Here is a 24,114-nt window from a genome sequence, read left to right as displayed (position 1 = left end):
CAACATGTTGCTCCTCATTGGTGGTCGAAATCACCTAACAACTAAGGAACGGAGCACCAAACAAGAGGTTAGTCCACATTTCCGCCAATCCTAATTTATGTTTCCTTTTCAGGGAAACAATAATTTATGTCATCATCATCACCATCTCTCTCTCTCTCTCTCTCTCTCTCTCTCTCTCTCTCTCTCTCTCTCTTTCTCGCTCTCTCTCAAATGTATTGATTTTTATTGATGAATGTATGAAGAAGATGAAGAAGAATGAGAGGAACAAGGTGAAGAAATGAAAGAAAAAAAAAACGTAGAGTCATTTTGGTCCCTGGCCACGTCATCCGTCCACTTGCCTACAAATGTGTCAACTCCGCATGCCACATGTTTCAAAAAATGCCACATCAGCTCTTCTATAAAGTTAACGACCATTTTTAACGCTATGAAAAATATGTGACTAAAAAATTGAAGAGTCGAGGACTACTTTATATTTTCTTAAATCTGGGACCAGATTGACAGCAAGTTGCATATTGATGACAGTCAATTATATGATGTTTTTAGTAGTAATTTAGGGTAGTTGTAATCGTAATTGAAGCCCAAAAGCAAGTAAATATCTGGCAAAGAGAAGTTACTTGGCCTAGAAGCTAGAAAAGTGGAATAAGCAGCAAAAAATGGCAAAAACGTAAATAGCGTGGTGCGATGAGAATGCGGTTTAAATTGAAGAAAATCTGCAACAAATCTTTTTCATCGTACCACAATGACTTGTCATCGTGACATGATGAAGGCAGTTGAAGAAAGCAGAAAATCTAGAGAAGATCTTCTATCGTACCACCATATGATCCATCATGGCCACGATGAGGCGAAAATACACGTTATCGTGCCCACGATAGGTGCGATGGACGCGCAGAAAAAGCTCAAACCTAGCTGAAAAACTATAAATAAAGTATTCCTCCTTCACTATTATTCATTTAGAAATATTGGAACATATTCAATATTCACTCTAGAGTTAAGAGAACTCTAAGGAGGAGGCAAGGGGGGCCAAGAAACTCCAAGGCCAATAAGGTTCTTTTTTTTATTGTTTTTGTAATTTAGTTTTCGTAGGTTAGGTGGAGTACATGAACTCCATTACGAATGCTTGGTTTTGTATAATTTGGTATTAAATTCAATTGTTCTTATATAAACTCTTTTATTGTCCGGTTTTTATTCTTTATTTTAATACTGATCACATTAGAATAAACCCTAAGGATATTAGCGGGTATCGGATAGGAAACGAAGCTAATGTCCCGAACGAAGGACATACACTAAAACTCTCCTTGACACCATTAAATTCAGTATCTGAGGTTTTAGTGTAGGATTAAAGCTAAGTTAAGAATGATAAATTCTACCTGACGTTAGAGTGAAGACTAGTTTAGGCACACGTGACAACTTGCGAAGCAATTGAGCCTTAAGGGTAAGGATACCTACATCTAAACGAAAAAGTGGAACCAACTGAGGCGAGAATATTTAAGCAGAGTAAGGCAACCTAAACTAGGCTCTAACCAGTTTGTAATAAAAATATGGAACGAGTGCTTCTGAACCTATTTTATAAGACTAATCCTGATAGAGAGGAACAAGGGAATTAACCACCAAGCAGGAGTAAGGGAGGGATTCGAAAACACATAACCACCCCGCGTGGACACACACGCACCTTTTATTTTTCAGTCATTTAATTTCCTGCGATTTATTTTTACCCGCACAACCATTTCTAAACAACAAAGTGAATGCAAAACTATATAATTCCTAAACGAAACTAGTAACTTTGGCACAATCCCTGTGCAGAACGATAACTTATCACTTTATTAATTGGTTGTGATTTTGTGCATTTGCAGAGCCACCATCACACGTTCAGAGACCAAAATGGTTGTTGCCCATTCTTTTTTTTTCTATTTTTTTTTCCTGACTGGTATGTTTCGTTTTGTAGAAAACCAATGTTGTAAAAGGCGTTCGCTTCGTAGAATTATATATGTCATGTCATAATATATGTTTCATAATATATGTTTAATATTTATTTGGCTTAAATGCACTTTTGGTCCCCCTATTTTCAAAAAAATGAAGTTTTGGTCCCCTTATTTAAAAAACTGATTTTTTTTTTTTTAGTCCCCCTATTTTCATTTTTTTTTTAGTTTTGATCCCCCATCCCATTTTGGGGTTAATTTTGTTGATGTGGCCTTGTAACTAATCATGTGGCAACATTCATGTGGGCAAATTTAATATTCATGTCATTATTATATTTTTAAATTCAATAAAACTTTTTTTATAAAATATTTTAATTATTAAAATTATATATTCAACTGAAATAATAATTGTTAAATCTTATAAAATATAAAATTTGAAACCCTAATTATTAAACCTTCAACTACTAGAATTTTATTCACCGTGAGAGAGAATCCTTCCTTATGGATTTCACCAATTATATGGTTTCCGTTTAAACTCAACAATTTCTGGATTTTTAAAAACGAAAAGAAATTAGAGATGATTTTGTGTTTCAATAGAAATTACTCATACTCTTTAAACTATCTATGACTTTGGATGAGTTTGAATGAAAATCCAGAAATTCTTTTAAGTTTGAAGTTGAATTCTAGATTGGTTTTATATAAAGTTGGATGATGATGAAAGTTTGAGGTTATTGAAACACAAAACGTACTTTCAATATGCAATTGTTTGATTTGAATCAAAGAGGACCATGTCCATGTTGTGATTGTTTGTTTTTTCTTAGGTTTAATAAATTAGAGGTTGTGAATTTTGGGATTTTTTATTTTAATGAGTTTACGATGATGATATGATGATGAAACATGATTATTTTGTTTTATGGGTTGGTAAGAAGAATAAGGATAACTGGATAAGTGGATGATGATAATGGGAGCTATGGATTGTTTGGTTTGATTTTTGATGTTTTTGAATTATTTTTTGATTGATTTCTTTTTAAAAAATACTATAATTTTAATAATTAAAATATTTTATAAAATAAGTTTTATTGAATTAAAAATAAATAATGACATGGATATTAAATTTGTCCACGTGGACGTTGATATGCATTAGTGGCAATGCCACATCAATAAAATTAGCCTTAAAATGGGATGGGGGATCAAAACTCAAAAAAAATTAAAATTGGGGGACTAAAAAGTTGGTTTTTAAAATAGGGGGACCAAAACTTCATTTTTTTGAAAATAGGGGGATCAAAAGTGCATTTAAGCCTATTTATTTTGTAAAATGATAATTGTCCATCTTTTAACTATTTTTGTTTTTTTGATATATTCATACTAGACACATCCTCAATATGATATATATATATATTTTTTTTTAGTATTTTTTTTAATATTCGATTTATTATATTTTTAATGGCCCTCCTCAATTTTTAGCCTAGCTCCGCCACCGCATTAAACTCTTTATGAATTAACATAATTTTATTTTTGGTGTACAAAGGGGGGCATAACTCAATTAACATAAAAAATTATTTATTTACGGTTTCGATCCGACCTCAAAAGACGTCTCAGTGATTTGAAAGGTGTGTGTGTTGTATATAAACTATCCTTAGCCTCGATTACCAAGCGATGCAAGACTATTTTGGTCTATCGGGAATGGTAGCCTCCAGTCGAGGCTAGGGGCTAAAGGGTGCCGACCCACGAGCATGCGCGAGTTCGTTTCCCATAGCCGGCGCCAAGGTTCCGATCCGACCTCAAGTCTACATCTTCGAGAAATTGTCTGTTTTGGGTTTAACTCGTCACAGTTTTGTCCTTTGTAAAAAAGAAGTCTCGGTAATTTGAAAGGTATGGGTGTTGTATATAAACTATCATTGGCCTCGATTACCAAGGAATGTGAAACTCTTTTGGTGTATCCAGAACATTTACGTAACCTAATTTTTTATAGGGTCTTGTTAACATGTGCCCTTAGGGCACATGTTAAGATATACAAAAATAGAAATTCATCATTTAATGATACAAGAAATTTAATGCTTCAAAAGTCAAAATGCACAAATTAGAATTTAATAATTTATATTTTTGCTTCCTTAACATGTGTCTTAAGGACACAAGTTAACATTCTCCTTTTTTATAAGCTCGAAAGTAATCGAATCCAAAAATTATATCTTGTACAAAAAAAGATTTACAAAAAGATCACACTTTTTTTTTAATAAAAAAAAAACAAAAAGATCACACTTGACTTGAAATTGAAACTTTTATTATCCAAACTAAAATTGATTTTGGAACAGAAAAAGTGGGTCTTTCCCGAAAATCGAAATAGAACGAGAGCTATTTTGGTATCCATATGAAACGAATCGTTTTGTAATTTCACCCTTGCTTGAGCTCCAAGTCACATGCTGACACTGTAAATTCGGCGAAGACCCAGACAACCTTCCACTCCACTACTCCAGAATGCCCCAACGTCACTTTCTACATGTAATAATTATTTTCTTACAAGCAAATTAAAAACAAATGAATTCTAAAGAGGATAAATCTTAGGTTAAGTATCATACTTTTTTTTGTCATGTTTTCCACTTAAAATTTGACACATTAACATCTTATTTAAGTGAAGAATAATTTGTTAAGAGCATAAATATCGGTTGAACAAAGTCGTTCCTACACTAATATATGTCAGAGGCACATGGATATTTGGCTTTCAATTTCGTTCCTACGGTATCCAATGTTGTTCTGCATAACAACGTTTCTTTTCTGCCTAGATGAATTAAAAAATAATATAAACTTAAAAAATGAATTAAAACCATATTTATAAAGCTCATTTGTGGGTATATTCGGAGGTTTAATAGGATCCATTTTAAAGTTTTTGATGAGTTGTATGGATATTTGAGAAATATGGTTGAGTTATTTAAATAATTGAAAAATTTAAAATAATATAAAAAATGAAATGGGACCCACTTAAAAAACACATATGAGTTCATGAGATAATGGTGTTCTAAAAGCTGACATGAAAAAAATTATTGATGTGTCAAATTTTAAGTAAAAAACAAGACTAGACAATGTATGGTACTTACCTAAGTTTTCTCCTTCTAAACATTAATCTAATAGTAAAAAGCAATTTTATTTTTACTAAAAAAAAGTAAAAGGCGATTTTATTTTTACTAAAAAAAAGTATATTCATTCATTTAATTTAGTATAGTACTACATCAAATTCAAGTAGCAATTTAAAAAAATTCTATATTCAAATTTTGTTAATATTTTTTTAAAAAAGTAAAATCTTCTCCTAGACTATGACATTATCCCTCACCTAAATAAAATAAAAATATTGTACTGTAAAATTTTTTAAAAAAATTATATAGAAAAAAATCAAAATGAAATCGTATTAAAATAAAAGAAAAAACTTTTCTATCTTATACAGGCACAACACAATCCCTTAAAATTTTTCATTAAATATAAAATAAAATGAATAACAGTTTTCACCGATTAATTTTTTTTCTTCCAATAATATCCCTAACCGCCTCGCTATATTTACAGAATAACCCCTAAAACCCCACACATCTATTGTGACTCATCATGATATAAAACCCTCTCTACTCTGCCCCTATTCCTCACGCAAAGAACCAAAGAGCGTGGTGAATTTCTTCTTTTAATTCGTCGGAAAATGTTGTTTGACGGCGGAGGTAAGCCGTTTCCGGTGATCTATTGCGACGGTGAAACCGAAATCAATCTCGGAATCCTCCAAGTGGACCCCACCATGAATATCAAGACTCTTCTTTTCTTCCTCAGTGAGAAGACTAAGATCTCGCCACATCAGTTTTCTGTTTTTCTCGCTGATCAAAATAGTGACCGGAAAATCCCTCTCACCGCTAAGGTCAACCTCGCCGCCGTATGTTGTGACGGTGCGGCGTACTATTTCTATGTGAAGCGGTTTAGACGGCCTAAGAAGTCTCCGGTGAAGAACAAGAATCTGTCCGAGAAACGAATGCTTCAGCGTCTTGATGGAACGAAGTTTAACGGTGTTCGGCAGAAGTTTGCGGCGGCGCCGTCGACGTCGACGACTGAATATGCTGAAATGGAGAGAAGGATGATGAATTGGAGGAAAGAAAGAGAGGCTTTTTTGATTAGTATGGGAATCAAGGTTGAGTCTTTTAGAAAGGAAACGCTTAAATTCCACGGTGGCGGAAGCGGTGGTGGAAGTGTCAACGGTGGTGGAAGTGTCAACAGTGGTGGAAATGTCAACAGTGGCGAAAGTGTCAACGGTGGCGGAGGCGGTGGTGGAAGCGGTGGTGCTGTGTGTAGAGAGTGTTTGATGGCGAGTTTGAAAGGGACTTCTGCTGATTTCCATTTGTGCTGTTATGATGAGGTAATTGTAGGATTCAGGACATCGGCGGGACCGATTTCCCGGCCGGTGAGAAATTCCGGCGAGAATGGTCACTGATTTGTGTTGTTATTTCTTCAGTTTTTCTTTCTGCTTCTCCTATTGGTGAAAGACAGAAATTGTGCATAGAAAATTAGGGTAAATGATCATGTATGGCATGGTATACCATAAGTAAAGAAAGGTATACCATTATGGATTTTGATTGTTCTTCTAGACATCATAATATACTATTACTATTAGACCGTTCGATTTAAACTGTGTAGCTTAGATTGTACACTTATTTTAAAGTTGGGTTAATCGCAATTGTTCAACCTATAATTAACGGCCATGTGGGCTATGTGAGAATCCGTGTGAGAATCCTATTCTTTTCTTAAGAATCTTTGTCTACGAAAAACGACCACTTTTCGGATTAGGTGTCCCACACAATTATATTGAATATAATAATTGATATCGATGTTGTATTTGGCGTTTCTATGTTTGTGATTAATATATCTCCATTCAATTACCATATCCGTAGTTGTCATGTTTTGACATTGAATCAATTAATCCTCATGTGACTATACACAACAGGGTATATAAAGGAGGTTTTAATTTCATGAATATCATTCAATGTTATAGTAAGTTTTTGTAGAAAGAGTAATGAGAGTTGCTTTGTTACATTGTTTAATGGTTATATTAAATGTGAGAATTGAAGAGATGGTTTGATGAATTGTAGGGATGTTATGAAGTTGTTACTCTTCAGGATTCTGTACAATTGAGCAATGGGGCGTTAAAATGTTTGCTCATAAGACAACGTTTAATGCTTGTTCCACTTTTGGCATTGATACTTTAATTAGACTTGCACCTTTTTTTTTGAAGCAAAATTAGACTTATACCTAGTAATTGAAGAAATATATAATTGTAATTATATTATTGAAAAAATTTCTTTGGTTTGTATGCTAGGTATAATTCGAGTAGAACTAGTTGGATTGAAGGGGGTGAATTTCTTATTGTGCCTTTTTCTTTCTACATATAGTCACGGCTTAAATAGGCAAACTTAGGATGAGTTACATAGGTCCTATAATTTTGAGACACCTTGTAAAAACATAGGTTGAGTTACATTTAGGCTCTCTTTGGTAAAAATAGCGGTTGACTGATAAGTTAGTTGATGACTGATAGCTGATAGTTTTTGGCTCTGTTTAGTAAAAATAAGCTATAAGCTAGTTGATAGCTGAAAAACTAGCTTATAGTTGATAGCTGATGGCTGGTAGCTTATAGTTGAAAAGTTAGTAGAATAAAATTAAAGTGTTTAGCAAATTTAACAGTTATAAGTACAAAATGACATAAAAGTACATGGTTAGTGAGGAGCAATGGTTGGGACACACTCCTATAATACACATCGATCACAATTAGCCAGACACTCTTTTTGTTTTACTCTTTACTTGCTGACCGGTTAAGCAAGTTTGGAGAGTGAATGCTTTTCTTCTTTTTTTTTCTTTCTTTCTTTTCTTTCTCCAGTTGTGTGGTTCTCTCCATCTACACAAACTCCTCTATCGTCTCAATCACAATCTTCTTTGGCCACCGTCTATATCACATACTCCAGTGATCGTCGTCTCTATCATGTGTTCCGGTGGATGTTGTCGTCTTCATCTCTTTTGTGAGCTTTGGCGGCCACCGTTGTTTCAGTCGCGAACGACCATAATAAATTTCTAGGTTCCTTTTTTGTAAGACAGATTGGAGTGAATTAGGTGTTGAATAATTTATTATTGACTGAGTAATGAGATTGGTATTTCGATTTCCAAATTTGTTTCAGTATTTTCGATTTCTTTTTAGTATTACAATTTTACAATAGTATTTAGGTTTATTTTTTATCTCTCATGCTTCTCTAGTTTTAGTTACTAGTACATGATAAACAGGGCCGGTTCCGAAATTTTGGAGGCCCTGGACAAATAATAAAAATGGATTCTAATAAAATATATACTGTAATTTTTTTTTACAAAGAAAATCATTTATTTAAATTATAAATAGTATCAACAACATCAAAAATAATCATTTGTTGGTGTAACTAACATAAAAAAAAATTATTCCACAACATTAAAATTGAACCGATAAAATGTTGAAATTGAACTGATAAAATTTAAAGATAATTAATAAATAAAAATTACATTTTCACAACAATGTAAATGTTATGAATGAAGCTTTGCCCTTTCTATGAGGGCCAATTCTAACATGAACAACCACATCAAGTGGTGCATCATGAACACGTTTGTGACCGTTAATTTTGATGGGTCTCAATGACATATCAAATGATTTTCAATTTTTCTTAAAATTTGATATGGATGATCTATATGATACAAACTTTCAATCCAACGGTGAATTTTGTAAAATTCGTATTCGTTATAGCGATATCAGTAACTTGTTCACTATACACCACTTAATGTAGTTGTTCATGTTAGACAAAGCCTTCCATGAGATCAAGAAAAATAAAAAATCAACAAAAGTTTGGCTTAGCAGCAATTTCTAATTTGTAAGAAGTAACAGAGATTTTGTCAAAAAAAAAAAAAAGTACCAGAGATTGTAAAAGAGATTAAACTAAAATCAACTATATTTATTATGAATTCATTTCTTAAAATACAATTAAAAAATTGTCCCACGTGAGATTTGAACTCACGCACCTAAACACTAAAAATTTAAAATTTGGATCAAGCGCACACACAAACAAGCCAAATGACATCTCATGAAATTTGTTCTCTGAAATAATACTTAACCAATGTTTCAAATTATGGACTTGAAAAAAATATAATTTGGGGCCCCAATGTTTTGGAGGCCTGGGCTGGGGGCCTGGTTGCCCTGGCCCAAAACCGGCCCTGATGATAAAGATGATAATAAGGGGGTTTGGATTTGGCAATGATGCATTACAATCCAAAGAGACATAGAAGCGCTAGAGATGACGAGGTGAGAGTTTTGGTTAAGACTTGAGACGGTGAGATTGGAAGATGAACACTGACAATCTAAATAATAATAATAATAATAAAATACAAAATTAAAAGAAGATAAATTTGTAAACTTAGATTCCGGTAGCCAAGTAGAGCTTTAAAAAAAGATGACATGGATCCAATAGATAGAGGTGTGTTTAAAAGAGTGTGTTAGAGGGTGTGACTCTAGCACCCCTCGGTTAATGGGTAGTTATTATATTTAAAAAAAATAATGAAATAATAAATAAAAATAATAAAGGGTAAAAGTGGGAAAAACGTAAAAAACTATAAGCTCATACGCTACTTGAAATAGCATATCAAAAAATGTTATAAACTAGTTAGAGAAGCTTGTTACCAAACACTTCACATTTTTATCAAACAAGCTTATAAGCTAGTCCAATAAACTATAAGCTAGCTTATTGGACTTACCAAACAGTGGCTTTAGCTTATAGCTGGTGACCGATGACTGATAGCTGATAAGCTAAGTGTTTGGTAAAATTAGCGGTTCAACTAGTTGATAATGTAAAATAACATAAAATGACATTCTTAACTCATAATAAATTGATATTAATTTAATATTTGAGATAATTTAATTATTTATAATTATTTATTTATTTTGATTATTTATTTATAATTAACTTTTAAAAATTTATATCCATTTATATAGTATTTTAATTTTATTTCATATCAAATCAATATTTATCGCCATTTATTTTTTTTTGGTATAATTATCTTCATTATTTGTATGTAGGATATTTATAACACCCCATGTCAATTTATCTAGAATATCGATAAGAGTGTACATAACTGAATCGGGAAACATTAAGTTTTCATTACATATTGTCCGAATACATAAATAGGATTACAAAATCCAAGAGATTAATACTAAATTGAGCTAACAACTGAAAACATAAAGAAGCTAAATCTTATACAAATATAAGATAACATGACGTCAGCTCAACTAGCATAATCCAAGTATCTGAACTCCATGCTTGTAGACCATGATATCTTGATCAACCTGTTTATCTGAAATCAAATAAGTGGGGGATGAGACAGTCACTTCGTCTCAGTGGATTCCTACTACCCAATTACTATTGGTGTCTACACCGGGGGCAACTGATGAACTAATAGTTCTCTGATCTAATAGTCAATCTCTAAACATGATTTATATAACATAATTTCATAACATAATACATAAAGGTGTAACATAAATCATTTATCTTGTTCGTTTTATTCATAACAAAGACACTCTGAGGTGAGCCGGTCTCAGAGGCCTGACATGTCCGTCTGCGATAATAATGTACATCGACACGGCTGAAGCTCACAATCATAACATGATTGGATTCTAATGAATCCCATAACGTGGTACATAAGTAACCACCATAATTGATTGACTTTCTTAACTTAATAATCCTGATTGTTATCCTGCCCATGAATTCCCTCCCAGGGTATTTCTAACTTGTCCAGATTTCTTGACTATCATAACTTAACGTGTAATTAACATTCTATTTATTTAATTCACTATCAGTATTCATAGAACAATCCAGAATATCAGGGATATAAAACGAGTGATAAAATCTGAATTTTCTGCATTACACAGTGTACCGACCTGATACATTCACTTAGCGAGACCACTACTCGCTTAGCAAGAATATCAGTTCATTACTCTGTTATGCGTTTCCCATAAAATTTAACATAGAATTCACCTACAATCCCCTTTACTACTAGCTATGGATACTGTAACATATTAAATAATCAGAATGGAGAGAAGTGTTGGGATTAACCTCCTCTCATACACTAATTGATCCTAAATTCCTTAAAGTTATCATACATTCATAATTCGGGGAAACTAATATCCTACCTAGACTAATGTTGTCATGCACATATTTTGGGGAAACTAAAGGTACTAACTATACATAAAGGTTGAGCTTCTAAGGGAACCCACCTGAAATTGCTAGCAATACCGAGCCATCTCGCCCGCTTAGAACCATCTGATGGTCCTGCTCACATATGCAAACTCGTGACAGATTTTCTGCATAAAACTGCTACTGACTTCCAACCTCTAATTTTTTCATTTCAACTTCAAATCAAACTCTTACTCAGCCAATTAAGCATACATATTCAGTTCTGGAATCATTCACCCAACTTAAACTCACATTTTAGCTTATTCCGCAAAATCCATTCCAAAACCCGTATGCAGTTTCCAGCATCAATATCCAAACTTCAAACGCGTTTTTCGAATCCATTTCTAATCCAAAACATATCAAACTTATATCCAAACTGAAGGGAATTAAGTGTAGAATCCGAAAATCAAACAATTACACAAGTCTGGGCTACACAGCGACAGCTATGACTCGATTAGTACCTGTACTGTCATACGAATTTTTAACTAAAATTCCATAGAATTCAGCCATAACCATTCTAATCATACCAATCAGTTTTAACAACATCAGCCTACAGTACAGCAACAACAACAGTTCATTAAGGTTACTAAATCACTTTTCCATAATAATTTCTTAAATTCCATAGTTTATCTTGCAGCTAGAATCACAGAGCATCAAATTCAGCTTCCCTTGTACCATGGCCTACAATTTCTAATTCTAATTCTATACAACCTTATGACCACTTCAGAACTTAAACCCATTGCATGCAAGAACTGAATTTTGGGGGTTTTGTTTGAAGAACAGAAGCTGAGGTTAGATGGATTGGAAGTTGCTTGATATGTTTAAAGGAGAAGAGTTAAATTAAAACCCATTACCTTGTAGTTTATGACTTTAGGATCTTAATTTTGGAATTGCATGAGTGATTGGGGTTTGAGATGGACTTGACATGTGGTGAAGATGAGAGAAAGATGTGTTGTTGTTGTTGTTGTGTCTGATCGTGAGAGAGAGAAAGAATGGATATCTCAATGGGTCCACAACACTTATCCTTTTATAACCTCTATGGCATGCATTATATGTTTGATTACAAATTTGTCCCTCCACTTAACACCAAAGTGTACTTGTATCCTTTAATTATCCCTTTATATTTGTTCACATATTCCCGTATGGTCTCTAATAATTCTCTCTAATTACTATTTCTCTATTAATTGAATTTGGATGTTACAATCTATCCCCGTTAAAAGAATTTCGTCCGCGAAATTCAAGAACTTCTTCATTCATTCTCAGCGTATACTGCTTATGCCTCGTTTAGATTCTAGCTTCATTTCGTAACCGACCATGATTCGTCGTTCAATGGGTTACTAATTATCACTCTTCACTGCGTTAGCACTTGCTTACGTTACCTTTGAAAATTCTACTTGTTCATTTCATGATATTGAACTTCCAATCTCAGCCCATAATACAACTTTTAGGTACACGCTCATCTTATATTAGCTCTCTCTGTTTCTTTTCCTCAACTTAAATGCTCACAGCACAACTTTTCTTCTTTTGCACTTTTCAATTCAACGTCGGAGCATACTTAATCTTACTAGTTCCCCGCGTCAAACTACTTAAGTGAACCGTTTTACCTTCACAATCTTTGCTCTCAAGGGTATTCTATACTAACAATCTCAGGTCCAAACATGAATATTTGCGTAACTTACTCATCATACGATCTTTAATCATCTTAACGTCTTCCACATCCAATTCCTTGGAATAAAACTTTCTTCTTCTCAAATGGTTGTTGGCCTAAAGACCAACCTGCTGACTACATTCTCCGCCATTACTTGCTGCGCACTCTGATCTCAACTTTTTACCAGTATCTTCTGACTGCGTCATTACAGCCTCGGTCTACAATTCCTGGGCAATGTCACACATTGTCTCATCTTATCCGGCGTTACTCATATTGTTATTACTTCTTGTACCGTAGACATTACAAAGTAATACTCGCATCACTTAGTGACATCCAACGCACCACTGCATACATAATACTTCACCACAATCTAACATGTCTGCAACACTTCACTCCTTATCTATTACAATTATCCGGTATCGTACTTCAATACACAGTCTCGGTTCTACTCCGGTCAAAACTTACTTTGATACTGGGTTTACCATTCCCAGAATTCTCCATATCCTTAAACCTGCTACCGTCAGTTGAGCGCGTCTGGTTCGTACATCTCTTGACATGCCTCTTACTACTGGTATTACGCCACATAATTTTCTCAATTCTAAGCGCCACTTGTTGGCGTTACTCAACTTACTCTTGTGGCATCGACTGCTGCAGTTCCAATATTAGCTTCTAACAATCTTCGTTCATACTCCCTTCTGAGTTCGCACTTCTACTTCGTTCTTACTACTCGACCTCCTTGGTCCACTTCGGTTCTCAACCGTAATACCCTGCCTACCATACACGATACTGAGTTGATCAGACTCAACACGCGATGATTTCAGCGTAAACAGTTCAAACTCCAAAGGGTCCGTACTACTTTTATTGAACTTTAATGATCCGCGGCAAGATCTGATACTGAATCGACCTGCTCTGATACCAATTATAACACCCCATGTCAATTTATCTAGAATATCGATAAGAGTGTACATAACTGAATCGGGAAACATTAAGTTTTCATTACATATTGTCCGAATACATAAATAGGATTACAAAATCCAAGAGATTAATACTAAATTGAGCTAACAACTGAAAACATAAAGAAGCTAAATCTTATACAAATATAAGATAACATGACGTCAGCTCAACTAGCATAATCCAAGTATCTGAACTCCATGCTTGTAGACCATGATATCTTGATCAACCTGATTATCTGAAATCAAATAAGTGGGGGATGAGACAGTCACTTCGTCTCAGTGGATTCCTACTACCCAATTACTATTGGTGTCTACACCGGGGGCAACTGATGAACTAATAGTTCTCTGATCTAATAGTCAATCTCTAAACATGATTTATATAACATAATTTCATAACATAATACATAAAGGTGTAACATAAATCATTTATCTTGTTCGTTTTATTCATAACAAAGACACTCTGAGGTGAGCCGGTCTCAGAGGCCTGACATGTCCGTCTGCGATAATAATGTACATCGACACGGCTGAAGCTCACAATCATAACATGATTGGATTCTAATGAATCCCATAACGTGGTACATAAGTAACCACCATAATTGATTGACTTTCTTAACTTAATAATCCTGATTGTTATCCTGCCCATGAATTCCCTCCCAGGGTATTTCTAACTTGTCCAGATTTCTTGACTATCATAACTTAACGTGTAATTAACATTCTATTTATTTAATTCACTATCAGTATTCATAGAACAATCCAGAATATCAGGGATATAAAACGAGTGATAAAATCTGAATTTTCTGCATTACACAGTGTACCGACCTGATACATTCACTTAGCGAGACCACTACTCGCTTAGCAAGAATATCAGTTCATTACTCTGTTATGCGTTTCCCATAAAATTTAACATAGAATTCACCTACAATCCCCTTTACTACTAGCTATGGATACTGTAACATATTAAATAATCAGAATGGAGAGAAGTGTTGGGATTAACCTCCTCTCATACACTAATTGATCCTAAATTCCTTAAAGTTATCATACATTCATAATTCGGGGAAACTAATATCCTACCTAGACTAATGTTGTCATGCACATATTTTGGGGAAACTAAAGGTACTAACTATACATAAAGGTTGAGCTTCTAAGGGAACCCACCTGAAATTGCTAGCAATACCGAGCCATCTCGCCCGCTTAGAACCATCTGATGGTCCTGCTCACATATGCAAACTCGTGACAGATTTTCTGCATAAAACTGCTACTGACTTCCAACCTCTAATTTTTTCATTTCAACTTCAAATCAAACTCTTACTCAGCCAATTAAGCATACATATTCAGTTCTGGAATCATTCACCCAACTTAAACTCACATTTTAGCTTATTCCGCAAAATCCATTCCAAAACCCGTATGCAGTTTCCAGCATCAATATCCAAACTTCAAACGCGTTTTTCGAATCCATTTCTAATCCAAAACATATCAAACTTATATCCAAACTGAAGGGAATTAAGTGTAGAATCCGAAAATCAAACAATTACACAAGTCTGGGCTACACAGCGACAGCTATGACTCGATTAGTACCTGTACTGTCATACGAATTTTTAACTAAAATTCCATAGAATTCAGCCATAACCATTCTAATCATACCAATCAGTTTTAACAACATCAGCCTACAGTACAGCAACAACAACAGTTCATTAAGGTTACTAAATCACTTTTCCATAATAATTTCTTAAATTCCATAGTTTATCTTGCAGCTAGAATCACAGAGCATCAAATTCAGCTTCCCTTGTACCATGGCCTACAATTTCTAATTCTAATTCTATACAACCTTATGACCACTTCAGAACTTAAACCCATTGCATGCAAGAACTGAATTTTGGGGGTTTTGTTTGAAGAACAGAAGCTGAGGTTAGATGGATTGGAAGTTGCTTGATATGTTTAAAGGAGAAGAGTTAAATTAAAACCCATTACCTTGTAGTTTATGACTTTAGGATCTTAATTTTGGAATTGCATGAGTGATTGGGGTTTGAGATGGACTTGACATGTGGTGAAGATGAGAGAAAGATGTGTTGTTGTTGTTGTTGTGTCTGATCGTGAGAGAGAGAAAGAATGGATATCTCAATGGGTCCACAACACTTATCCTTTTATAACCTCTATGGCATGCATTATATGTTTGATTACAAATTTGTCCCTCCACTTAACACCAAAGTGTACTTGTATCCTTTAATTATCCCTTTATATTTGTTCACATATTCCCGTATGGTCTCTAATAATTCTCTCTAATTACTATTTCTCTATTAATTGAATTTGGATGTTACAATATTTAGTTTCATTATATATAAACTAATATTGTATATAAATGTATATTTTTATGTTTACAAGTAAATGTTATCTTTGAAATGCAAACATTGACAATTGCTTTACATTTAGTAGATTAAAAATTGATCGGCCTGATTGAACAGTGAATAGTATAAGTATATAAATTGAAATTGAAATTAAAATAGAGACAAACTTTAAAGGTAAAATATAAGAATTAGAAAGCAATCGGAACATGACTAACGTATTTATTTTATTTTATATTATAGTAATACTATAATAAATTAGAAAGAATAAAATTGGATTTAAGATAAAATTATAGGGGTAAAATTGGAAGAAAAAATGATAAGTTAGAAGCTATAAGCTCAGAAGTTAGTTGAAATAGCTTCTGGAAAATAAGCTATAAGGTCTTTCTGAAAAGACTGTTACCAAACAGATCTTTTAGCTTATAAGCCATAAGAAATAAACTATAAGCTAGCTTTTTTGACTTGCCAAACAAACCCTTATATAAGTTATATTTTTTAATTTTTTAAAGAGACGACAAATGAACCAATGAGATAGGATTTTCTACCTTTGGCATCCATACCTTTGAGGTGTCTTTAGACAAAATAAAGAGAGAAAATTTGAAAAGATTTAGTCCTTTCCTTCGTAATAAAACCGAGGAAAAAGATAAAAGAGAAAATAAAAGATGAGAGAGATAAAAAGACATATATGTGTCTTGGGAAATTCTAGTATAGACACAAATATAAATGATAGATGTTGGACACACTCACATAAGTAAAATAAATTAAATAAAAAAGAATTAAAATGATATTGATTGATGTGACTATATAATTTTTCTTTTAATTTTTTGATTTTATATGTGTGTGTCTAAATACATTTTATTTAGGCTTGTGCCTATCCAAAAATTGCTCATGTGTCTTTTCCTCCATAAGACGATCCTTACCCTGAACTATGACATAAGTAGTAGATAATTGTATCATTTAATCACAAATTTTGATTTTTGGTCTATATGTCGAGAAAAGCATGTGTTGATACGTTGAAAGATGTTAACTTCTTAAATGTATCTCGTTATTTCATTATTTCAAACAAACTAGACCCTTATCCGTGCGATGCACGGATGTGATGCATTGTTTTATATTATAACATGGAAAATACAATAGTAACAATTTTATAAATAATTTTACCTTTCTTTACATGGCATGTGCACCGACTTATCCACCAAATCATTAAAATTCCATCATAAAGAAATGATAAACTAAAATGTTAAAAACCAATTTCCAAATAAAAGAAAACTACTAAAGTAAAATAGATATAAAATTGCGGCTCACAATAAAAATGAAAATACTTCACATTATCTTTATATGAATCTCTCAAAATAATCTATTCAAAAGTTTGTATAAAATAATCTTAAAATCACTTAAAAAGATGACAAAATATACTTACATGAGCTACCATTTTTCATAAGTAAGGATGTAACAAAAGTGAAAATAGAAGCGTTTATCCTCTTCTCCTAAATCATATATATATATATATATATATATATATATATATATATATATATATATATATATATATATATATATATATATATATATATATATATATATATATATATATATATATATAAGACAATACGTTAAGAATTCACATGAATTTTTATTTTTATATTAGCCTTTAGAGGAACATTGTCGTAGCTACCCGAACCAAAAAGACGACAATACTTATACGACAAAAATTAAAATAAAGTATTTGTTAGATCAACCAATCTAAATTGGTATATCTACAAAACAAAAGATTTTATAGATATTCAAAGCATATGAATTAAAACTACTGCTGTAAATATCTTGAATGCAAGTAATTATGGGAGGAAACAAAAATTGTTAAAATGACGAACTATTACCTAATACCATGAACAAACACATTAAAAAGGAACAACATGAAAAAATAATAAGGATGAAGAGGTGAATGTGAAAGGAAGATAAAAAAAAACATAGGTAAAGAAGAAAATCAATTAATTCCAAATGACTAAGGTGGTGGAAAGAATTGAAAAACAAACAAAGAAATAAAAACGTATTTATAATGTCCACCGAAAAGATAAGTGCTTATATGAAATTAAATTTTTACAACTTTTCATTGCTTAAAAAAACTTTTCATTGGAAACCATTAGATTTCTTGGTAATTAAAATGGGCATATGAAAAGGATACTGGTGTATGAATAGAAATGAAATGAAAAGACATATGAATGCTTCAAATTAAATGTGGCATATGACAAATCAATAGAAATAATGTGGCATGTGGCTAAATAAACAATTAATTATAATTGTTAATTTTTTTATTATTTATTTTTAAAAGAAAATGATTTAAAAGCTATGATTGGTTAATATAATTAGGGTTAGGATTAGTAGTAGGAGAACTATTTAGGATTTATATATATAGATATAGTTTAATGTTCTTTTACATAATTATGGCGGAAAAAAAGTGAATCAATAAATAAATGAAACAATTTTATAAAAAAGCGTTAAAATATTGGTCTAAATGAAGTTTTGATCCTCAAGTTTCACAATTGCTTGATTTTGACTCCTTAAGTTTCAATTGCTGATTTTAACCCTTAAGTTTTACAATTGTTCTATTTTGGCCCCTTAAGTTTGAATTACTCAATTTTAGCCCCCAAGTTTATCCCTTTTTGCAATTTCTAGTCCGCCATTGACTTTTTTTTTTTTTTTTACTAAAACTAGAACTTCCGACCCGTGCACGCACGGGTCTGATTAAAAGATATATGAAAAATTAGAGTAATATTAACCGTAAATTTGGATAATTTTTCATACAACGAAAATTATGATATATTACGAAATACTTCCTTATAAACTACAATAGAAATTTTATTTGCATCTTCACCATATTTGCCGATAATCAGAATCTTTAATCATTCTCTAGAAGTAACTCTTGAAGTTGCAAGACCATATGAAAACACCGGCGACAAAAGATATATCTTAACATGTTTAACAAATTGTCTTTACTTTTTATTTTAAATTTTGATTAAATATTAAAAGTTCACATTGATCTTAAATCGAATTATGATTTTTTTGGCATAAAAGATTAGTGGCAACGAAGAAAGAAAAAAAAATGTTTTGTAAAAAAAAAATTAAAAAAATTGAGTAAATATCTTTTGTAATTGGTTTACGGTTAGCTTATGTTAGCAAGCTTATAATATAAGAGATAAGGGATGTTGCCGATCAAATTTATTGAAAAACAGGGTTAACATATTAGAATTCCTAACTTTTATCACGATTCAAGCACATACTCTAGTGGTTGGAAGACTTTATTGTAAGCAAATGCAAATTCGATTTTTATTGCAGACAAATTTGTATTTTTTTTAAATATAAAGCCACTATAAAAAGATAGGGAAAATTAGATGGAAATAAATTAGGTTTATGGTTAGCTTACGTTAGCAAGCGTATAATATATAAGAGATATAACTCAAATGCAACTTTATAACGCATCTTATTTAAATTAATTTGGAACTGAATATTGCAAAAATCTAATGAAAAATTAATTAATGTAAAAATCGGGAAGAAAAAAAATGAGAGGAAATAAATTAATTGAATTCTATTTAAACAAAAAAAAAAGATTTGTACAAAAAGAAATTGAATGTGTACTGCATAAAAAAATTGGAGTTGATTTCTATTTAAGCAAAATTAAGCATTGATTTCATATTTATTACATGTGAATTATCAAATTATATCATATTGATTCATGTAGTCTAGTGGCAAATTCACCAAGTAAATCTTAAAGGTCATGGGTTTGATTCTTGTTGAGTTATTTTTTAACATTTTATTTGAATTAAATTAGGGTTAAAATGAGAGGGAAAATGAGCGGGAAAAGAATTAGTTTTAGGGTTAGCGTATCAGAATAGAAATTTGATTATTTGCTATAGATTTCTAATTAGAGTTTAATTGATATGCACCGACGGTGTAAAATAGTTTTACACGATCGTCCAATAAACAACCACCATTTTGCCATGTCATATCAAGAAAGTGGGGTGAAGTGGGGTGATGTGGCGGAAAATATGGTTGGTATTGATTGACGGTGTAAAATTATTTTACACCGTCGGTGTATTTAAATTAAATCCTTCTAATTATTGATTTTTAATTGTTTAAACTGTGCAATGAAAATTGATGGTGCTTAATTGTCGTATGAAATGTTTCCCATGAAAATTGATGGTGCTTAACACTTTGTGAATATAATTTCAATCACAATTGGTCTACTTGCCATAGTGTTTGAAAATGTTATATTGTAATGAAGTGTTGCGGGTTCGAATCCTAGTCAAGATAAAATTGTATTGTTTTTAATAAAAAACTGCATTATAAAAGTGGAGGGAAAACAAATCAGATTTAGCGTTTGCTTGTATATACAAACTTATAATATAAGAGATTTGCTTTCGTGGTATTTTAAAATTAAATATCATTTTTTTTAAATATCTAAAAGTTGTTTTTTATTTTTTGAGTCAAATCTAAAAGTTGTTTTAAAAATTTAAAAGATGTTTTAAAAATTACATCTATAAAATAAAAATATTTGTTTTAAAAATATATAAATGAAAATTAGTTTTTTCAAAAAATAGATTTTATTTAACAAAATTGTTTATAAAATTTAAAAAATAGTTCATAAAAAAGTTTGTAAACTATTTTATTATAAAAATTATTTTATAAACTACAAATAACAAAAAAAAATTATATGCTATTTTAAGAATTATAAAATAATTTTCATTTATTAAATGTGAAATAATAAACATTTATTTGTAATTTTTTTATTTTATAAAAGTTTTTTAAATTTAAAACATCATTTTTATTTTAAAAACATTTGTCATTCATTTTAAAATGCCACGTAATCAATATTTAGTTAAAAAAGTTAATGAGAACTAACAAATGCAAAATATGGTAAACTTAGGGTACCTAAATTGAGTAATTAATAATATATTAATTACACATGTATTTAATAATATATTAACATATGATGTAATATTTTTATTTTTTGGAGAATGTTAACATGTGCACCAAAGGCATATGTTAAGAAGATAAATGTGGTAAATATTAAATGTTAAGTTTGTGAATTCAACTCTTTAAACATTAAATATTTTGTATCATTAAATGCTATATTTCCTTTTTAGGTAGTTTAACATGTGCCCTTGGTGCACATGTTAACATGACCCTTATTTTTTTTGGTATAAATATGTGTTTTAACTTAGGGTGATTAAATGATATGATATGTCAATCAGCAGCGCTATATCATACGAAAGCCATTTCATCGAAAACAGCCAATCATGCTTGTTACCCGTGTTTTCCTGGTGGGTCAATATTTAATTAATCCTATTTTTTATAGTTAATCCCATCTCTTTGTTTAGTGATTTAATTCGGTCACCGCCTTATTTTTCCATTGCCTTTTTTTTGTGCCATCATTACTACTACCATCATTTGATTACTGTTTAATCTGCTACAATCAAACAACCATTGTATCATATTCAGTGTTGTGAACTTCATGTAATATTCCATGTTGTCTCAGATTTCAAAACTAAACAAACAAAAGTTATGAAGGAAGGGTGATATGGGTGGAATTGTGGAAGAGAAAGAGAATAGAGAAGGCACAGTGATTTGAGTGTGATATCCATATACTCTATTAGTATTTTTCTGTGTTAAAAAAAAAGGAAGAACAAAGAAGCTAAGAGTGTGTTTGGATGAGAGATTCTAGAAATTCAAGAGATTTTAAATACTAGGCAATTCAATTGATTCAATTGAATTCCCTTTATTTTCAAATTCAAGTGTTTGGATAAAGTATTGAAATTCCATCAATTGTAAAATTCTTTGTTTGGGTAACGTAATTGAATTTCCTTCATTTAATTTTATTTATTTTAATAAAATCGACCCTAAACCCAAAAATTGGCCGAAAAACCGAAAAAATCGGCGGAAAAACCTAAAATTGGTCAAAAACCATAAATTGACTGAAAAACCTAAAATCGGCCAAAAACCCTAAAATCGCCAGTAAACACGAAATCGGCTAAAAAACCTATAATCGACCAAAAGTCCTAAAATCGACTATAAACTCTAAAATCGGGTGAAAACCCAAAAAATTAATCGAAAACCCAAAAATTGACCCTAAAACAAAAAAATCGGCCGAAAAACCTAAAATCGGCGAAAAACTCAAAAATCAACTATAAACCCTAAAATCAACCGAAAAATGAAAAATCCACCGAAAAACCCAAAAATTGACTATAAACCCTAATATCGGCCGAAAAATGGGTTTATAGTCGATTTTAGGTTTTTCGGTCGATTTTGGGGTTTATAGCCAATTTCAGGATTTTGGGTCGATTTTAGGTTTTCGGCCGAGTTTTTTGGGTTTAGGGACGATTTTAGATTCTTCGGCCGATTTTGGGTTTTCGGTCGATTTTTGGTTTTTCGGCCGATTTTTTGGGTTTTCTGCCGATTTTAGGGTTTATAGTCGATTTTGGGATTTTTGGCCGATTTTAGGTTTTTCTGCCGATTTTTCGGGTTTTCGGTCGATTTTAGGGTTTATAGTCGATTTTTTGGATTTTGGCCGATTTTAGGTTTTCGGCCGATTTTTTGGGTTTTCGGTGGATTTTTGGTTTTTCGGCCGATTTTTTGGGTTTTCAGCTGATTTTAGGGTTTATAGTTGATTTTTGGAATTTTGGCCGATTTTAGGTTTTTATGCCGATTTTTTGTGTTTTCGACCGATTTTAGGGTTTATAGTCGATTTTTGGGCTTTTGGCCGATTTTAGGTTTTTTCTGCTGATTTTTTTTTGGATTTTTGGCCAATTTAGCGTTTATCGTCGATTTTAGGTTTTTCGGCTAATTGTAGGTTTTACGATCAATTAGTAATTTTTAAAAGTTTATAGAGAAGAAGGAATTTCAAATTCTTTGATTTTAAGTGTCATTTTGAAATTCTCTAAATTTAACTTGAACAAAATACTTCATAAATTTCCATCATTTTGAAAATTCTTCAAATTTTCATCCAAACAATGGAATTCACCTCAAATCATTTGAATTCTCTGAGAACATTACTTTACCTCAAAAAATTCCCTCATCCAAACACACTCTAAGAGAAAAAAACAAAGACAAACAAGGTTGAACGAGTTTTAATTTTAACACGTGGAATGCCTGTTCGTGGGTTTCTTGGATATGATAATCGTATAATTAAGCATTTCTCTATGACAATATATTATTGGATGTACGTGAAAAATAATTTTATATTGACAGTGTACAATAATTAAACTTTCTATATACGTATATAATATTAAATTTTAATATATATCTATTAAAATTCATGGTTGACTTTAACCACCATTTATTACATATAATAATATAAATAATTGTATAAAATTTGCTATAGTTTATTATTAAATTTCCATTGTATAATATTTTTTTTACAATTATACTGGTACGAAGTGTACACCGCCGTTAGCGTTGATCAATCTCCATCGAGGAATCTGTGGGGCACATAACGTGAGGTTCTCTCCTCCCAACCAAATTTTCTCCATGAGCCGGAAATCGAATATCTGACCACATGTTTAAGGGGACAAAAACTCTTTTCACTTGGACCAGTTCATTGTTGGTTACAAATTTGACGATAAAATTTAATTTCATTGACAATAAAAAATTACGAATTTGAATACCAAAAAAAATTACGAATTTTGTCAAAAAAGGAAGGATAAAGTTACCTAGTTTCATCATCTTTTTATACTAAAATATTCAAATTTTAATGCATTAAATGTGAAATAATTAACAATATATTGAAAAAATCATCACAAAAATTAAATGATCTTAACATAATATTCAAATTCCTTTTTTTGATAAACAAATCTAATCTTTTTTTATAAAGAAATCAAATCTTTCTTTTTTTAAAATAAATCTAATCTTTTTTTTTTGGTACAAGATAAATAAATCTAATCTTATTGCTATCTATTTAATAGAGAAACACCACATAATCCAAATCTATAACACACAAGAAAAAGTTATAAT

At 31.6% G+C, this 24,114-nt stretch overlaps 1 protein-coding gene and 1 long non-coding RNA gene across 2 annotated transcripts; one reads left to right on the top strand and one right to left on the bottom strand.

The window, feature by feature from the left end:
* The first annotated feature begins 5,392 nt into the window (after positions 1–5,392).
* On the top strand, positions 5,393–6,574 carry LOC123903303. The gene has a single exon (XM_045953252.1). It carries the CDS (start codon positions 5,596–5,598, stop codon positions 6,370–6,372), a length of 777 nt encoding a protein of 258 aa, XP_045809208.1. The 5' UTR covers positions 5,393–5,595; the 3' UTR covers positions 6,373–6,574.
* A 3,496-nt stretch (positions 6,575–10,070) lies between these two features.
* LOC123903300 lies at positions 10,071–15,883 on the bottom strand. Its single transcript, XR_006807894.1, has 2 exons — positions 11,212–15,883; positions 10,071–10,292 (listed from the first exon to the last, which is right to left on the bottom strand). It is a non-coding gene; the product is annotated as an uncharacterized LOC123903300 (long non-coding RNA).
* Positions 15,884–24,114: the final 8,231 nt, after the last annotated feature.

Source organism: Trifolium pratense, linkage group LG1, assembly GCF_020283565.1.
Source record: "Trifolium pratense cultivar HEN17-A07 linkage group LG1, ARS_RC_1.1, whole genome shotgun sequence".
In the NCBI taxonomy this organism is placed as follows: Eukaryota; Viridiplantae; Streptophyta; class Magnoliopsida; order Fabales; family Fabaceae; genus Trifolium; species Trifolium pratense.
This window is presented reverse-complemented; position numbering and strand designations above follow the sequence as displayed.